General features: G+C 56.6%; 1 protein-coding gene across 1 annotated transcript in view; it reads left to right on the top strand.

Annotated features, from left to right (window-relative positions):
- Positions 1–4,197, top strand: part of ESPL1 (extra spindle pole bodies like 1, separase) — a gene marked incomplete at its 5' end in the record, with an annotated part of 23,230 nt that overhangs the window by 17,042 nt on the left and 1,991 nt on the right. Inside the window, 7 exons of the mRNA XM_031065679.1 lie at positions 407–568; positions 1,016–1,080; positions 1,115–1,211; positions 1,791–1,895; positions 2,385–2,497; positions 2,882–2,965; positions 3,545–3,598. Coding sequence (XP_030921539.1) covers positions 407–568; positions 1,016–1,080; positions 1,115–1,211; positions 1,791–1,895; positions 2,385–2,497; positions 2,882–2,965; positions 3,545–3,598 — 680 coding nt within the window. The remainder of the gene's footprint in view (positions 1–406; positions 569–1,015; positions 1,081–1,114; positions 1,212–1,790; positions 1,896–2,384; positions 2,498–2,881; positions 2,966–3,544; positions 3,599–4,197) is intronic.

Raw genomic sequence — 4,197 nt, 5'->3', positions numbered from 1 at the left:
GCTGGGATTCCCATAGGATTTTCCCTGGCATTCCCACTTTCCCAAACCCCCAGATATTGGGGAAACCCTTGGGAATGGGGCCTGACCCATAACCCACTCTGGGATTCCCTGTAGGATTCCCTTTGGGATGGATATTCCCTATGATTTCCCCCAGGATTTCTTGTGGGATTCACACTGGGATTCCCATGGGATTTTCGGTGGGATTCTCACTTTTCCAAACCCCCAGATATCAGGAAAAACCTTGGGAATGAGGCCTGACCCACCCCATAACCCACCCTGGGATTCCTTTCGGGATTTTTGCTGGGATTCCTTCTGGGATTCCTTTAGGGATTCCCGAGGGATTTCCCACGGCAATCCTGGAGTTTTTGGGGTCGGGATCCCATTCCCATTCCGTGTCTTTCCCCAGAGCCTGATCCAGAGCCTGGACTCGGAGGTTTTGGGGTGCTGGCGGGGGCTGTTGCTGCCCCGGGATCCCCAAAATTCCCCCCTGGATGAGCAGGAATTGTCCCAGCTGCTCCAGGAGCTCCAGGGATGGGGCTGGGAGCGCCCCGAGCCCACCCTGCTCCGGGTATGGGGCTGGGGTTTGGGAATTTGGGGGTTGGGGTTTGGGGCTCCTCCAGGAATGTGGCTGGGACCGCCCCGGGCCTGCCCTGCTCCAGGTATGGGGCTGGGGTTTGGGAATTTGGGAGTTGGGATTTGGGAGTTGGGGTTGGGGTTTAGAACTTGGGAGCTGGGATTTGGCTTTGAGGTTGGGGTTTGGGATTTGGGGTGGTGACCCTTTGATTTGGGGGTACTGATCCCTGGATTTCAGGAGGACGATCCCAGGATTTTGGGGGTTCTGATTCCTGGATTTGGATTGCTGATCCTGGGATTTGAGGGGGTGATCCTGGAGATTTGGGGTTTTGCCCCTGGAATTTAGGGTGTTAACCCCACATTTTCGGTTCTGCCCCACATTTTGGGTTGCTGATCCCATTTTTTGGGATTTCCCCCTGGAACTGTCCCTCTGTGTCCCCAGGTGCTGCTGGCAGCGCTGTCCCCGGCTGATGTCCGCTCTCTGGCCGCAGCGCTGTGTCCAGCCCAGGGTTGTCCCAGCCGATGGGGTGGGCCGGGCCCGGCCGCTGCAGGCGCGGCTGCTGCTGGATGAGGCCCTGGAGCGGCGCCGGGAGGGCCCCGGGGGCAGCGCGGGGTCCCTGGTGCTGCTGCTGGACAGGGTGAGAGCCGCCCTTCATCCCCAGCTCCCTTCCCTCATCATCCTCCTCCTCATCCTCCTCCTTTTCCCCGCTTTCTTTTCCTCCTCCTCTTCCTCCTCCCTACTCCCACTTCCCTTTTCCTTTTCTTTTTTCCTCCTCTTCTTCCTCCTTTTCCCTTCTTCTTCCTCTTCCTTTTCCTTCTTCCTCCTCCCCTTCCTCCTCTTCTCCCTATTACCAGTTCCTTTTTCCTTTTCTTTTTTCCTCCTCCTTTTCCTTCTTCCTCCTCCTCTTCCTCTTCCTCCTCCTTTTCCTTTTTCCTCCTCCTTCTTCCTTCCCTTTCCTCTTCCTCCTCCTTTTCCTTCTCCTCCTCCTCTTCCTCTTCCTTTTCCTTCTTCCTTCTCTTCTTCCTCCTCCTTTTCCTTCTTCCTCCTCCTTTTCCTTTTTTCCTCCTCCTTTCTCCCTTTTCCTCTTCTTCCTCCTCCTCTTCCTCCTTTTCCCCACTTTCTCTCCCTCCCCTTCCTCCTCCTCTTCTTCACCTTCCTCCTCCTTTTCCTCCTCCTCCTCCCCGTCCCCCTCACGTTGTCTCTGTCCCTGTCCCAGCACCTGCAGCGCCTCCCCTGGGAGAGCTCCGGGACCCTGCGGAACGTTCCGGTGACGCGGCTGCCGGGGCTGCGCTTCCTGCTGCGCTACGGGCTGGCACGGCAGGTACGGGGACACACCTGGGGACACCTGGGACACACCTGGGGGGACAGGGACACACACCTGGGGAATAGGGATATACCTGGGGACACCTGGGATTGGGGACATACCTGGGACAGGAACTCACCTGGAACACCCCTGGGACTGGGGACACACTTGGGGACAGGGACACACCTGGAACACACCTGAGATTCAGGACACACTGGGACTAGGGACACATCTGGGGACAGGGACACACTTGGGATTGGAGGGACAAAATGGGTTTTGGGGCTGATTTGGGGTCAGATTTGGGGCTGATTTGGGATCTGCTCCCACAGCTATGCCAGAGGGACAAAAACCTGGGGACAGGGACACACCTGGGATCGGGGACACACCTGGGGAATAGGGACGCATCTGGGGACACCTGAGGAATAGGGACACACCTGGGACTGGGGGCACACCTGGGTGCTGTTCCCAGGTTTTGGGGTCCCTCACTCCCCGGCGTTTCCCCTGCAGCACTCGGGGTCGGTGCTGAGCCGGGGCGTGAACCCCAAAAACGCTTTCTACGTGCTGAACCCACAGCGGGACCTGGGCGGCACCGAGGAGAGGTTCCGGGCCTGGTTCGAGAGGTGCCACCCCAAAAATCCTCCCTGGAATTCCAAAAACCCCCCTGGAACCTCAAAAAACCTCTCCAGGACCCCCCAAAACCCCCTGGGATCTCCAAAATACCCCTGGGATCCCAAAGATCCCCTCCAGGACCCCAAAAATCCCCCTGGGATCCCAAAAATCCCCCAGAATCCCAAAGATCCCCTCCAGAACCCCAAAAATCCCCCTGGGATCCCAAAATTCCCCCAGAATCCCAAAGATCCCCTCCAGAACCCCAAAATCTCTCTGGGAACCCCAAACCCTGCTCCTTTTTCTCCTATTTTGGGTTCTGCACCCCGAATCCTACCCCGTTTTCCTTCTCCCATCCCGATTTTCCCGTTTTTGCCGTTTTTTCCCCCGTTTCCCAGCGAGCCCGGCTGGCGCGGGGTCTCGGGAGCGGCGCCGACCCCGCAGCAGCTGCAGGAGGCACTGGGGGAGCGCGACCTCTACATGTGAGAGAAACCCTAAAACCGGCTTTGGGGCTGGATTTGAGGCTGAATTTTTGGGGGCTTTGGGGTTGGATTTCGGGCTGATTTGGGGGTGGGTTTGGGGGAGATTTGGGGCTGGATTTTGGGGGGATTTTGGGGTTGAATTTTGGGGATGGATTTGGGGTTGAATTTTCGGGACATTTGGGGTTGGATTTGGGTTGAATTTTTGGGGGGTTTGGGGTTGGATATGGGGCAGTTAGGGGCTGATTTGGGGTTGGATTTTGGGGCGATTTGGGGTTCAATTTTCGGGACATTTTGGGAGATTTGGGGTTGGATTTGGGGCTGATTAGAGGCTGTTTTGGGGGGATTTGGGGTTGATTTGGGGTTGGATTTTGGCGAGATTTGGGGCCTGATTTCGGATTGGATTTTGGGACGATTTGGAGTTGGATTTGGGGCTGATTTGGGGTCAGGTTTGGAGATGATTTGGGGCTGATTAGGGGTGAGTTTGGGGTCAGATTTGGTGTATTTTTAGGGGTCTTTTTTCAGTACTCTCTGCTGGTTTTGAGGTCGGTTTGGGGCTGATTTTGGGGTCCATCCCCACAGCTACGCCAGGCACGGAGCGGGGGCACGGCTCCTGGGTGGGGAGAGCCTGGCACAGCTGGGTTTGAGATCAGATTTGGGGCTGATTTTGGGGATTTTTTGGGGTCGGTTTTGGGGTATTTTTAAGGGGGTTTTTTTGAGTGTTCCCTGCTGGTTTTGGGGTCAGTTTTGGGGCTGATTTGGGGATCTGCTCCCCCAGCTACACCGGGCACGGGGTGGGGGCACGGCTCCTGGACGGGCAGAGCCTGGCACAGCTGGGTTTGGGGTCGGTTTTGGGGCTGATTTGGGATATTTTTAGGGGATTTTTTTGAGTGTTCCCTGCTGGGTTTGGGGTCGGTTTTGGGATCCATCCCCACAGCTACGCTGGTCACAGGGCGGGCGCACAGCTGCTGGACAGGCAGAGCCTGGCACGGCTGGGTTTGGGCAGATTTGGGGGGCTGTTTTTGGGGTCGGTTTTGGGGCTGATTTAGGGTCGGTTTTGGGACTGATTTGGGATCAGATTTGGGGTCGGTTTTGGGGTCAGATTTGGGATATTTTTAAGGAGGTTTTTTTGAGTGTTCCCTGCTAATTTTGGGGTCAGTTTTGGGGCTGATTTGGGGTCGGTTTGAGGCTGATTTGGGATCAGATTTGGGGTCGGTTTTGGGGTCAGATTTGGG

The sequence above is a fragment of the Geospiza fortis genome, unplaced genomic scaffold, assembly GCF_000277835.1.
Source record: "Geospiza fortis unplaced genomic scaffold, GeoFor_1.0 scaffold3064, whole genome shotgun sequence".
Taxonomy (NCBI): Eukaryota; Metazoa; Chordata; class Aves; order Passeriformes; family Thraupidae; genus Geospiza; species Geospiza fortis.
This window is presented reverse-complemented; position numbering and strand designations above follow the sequence as displayed.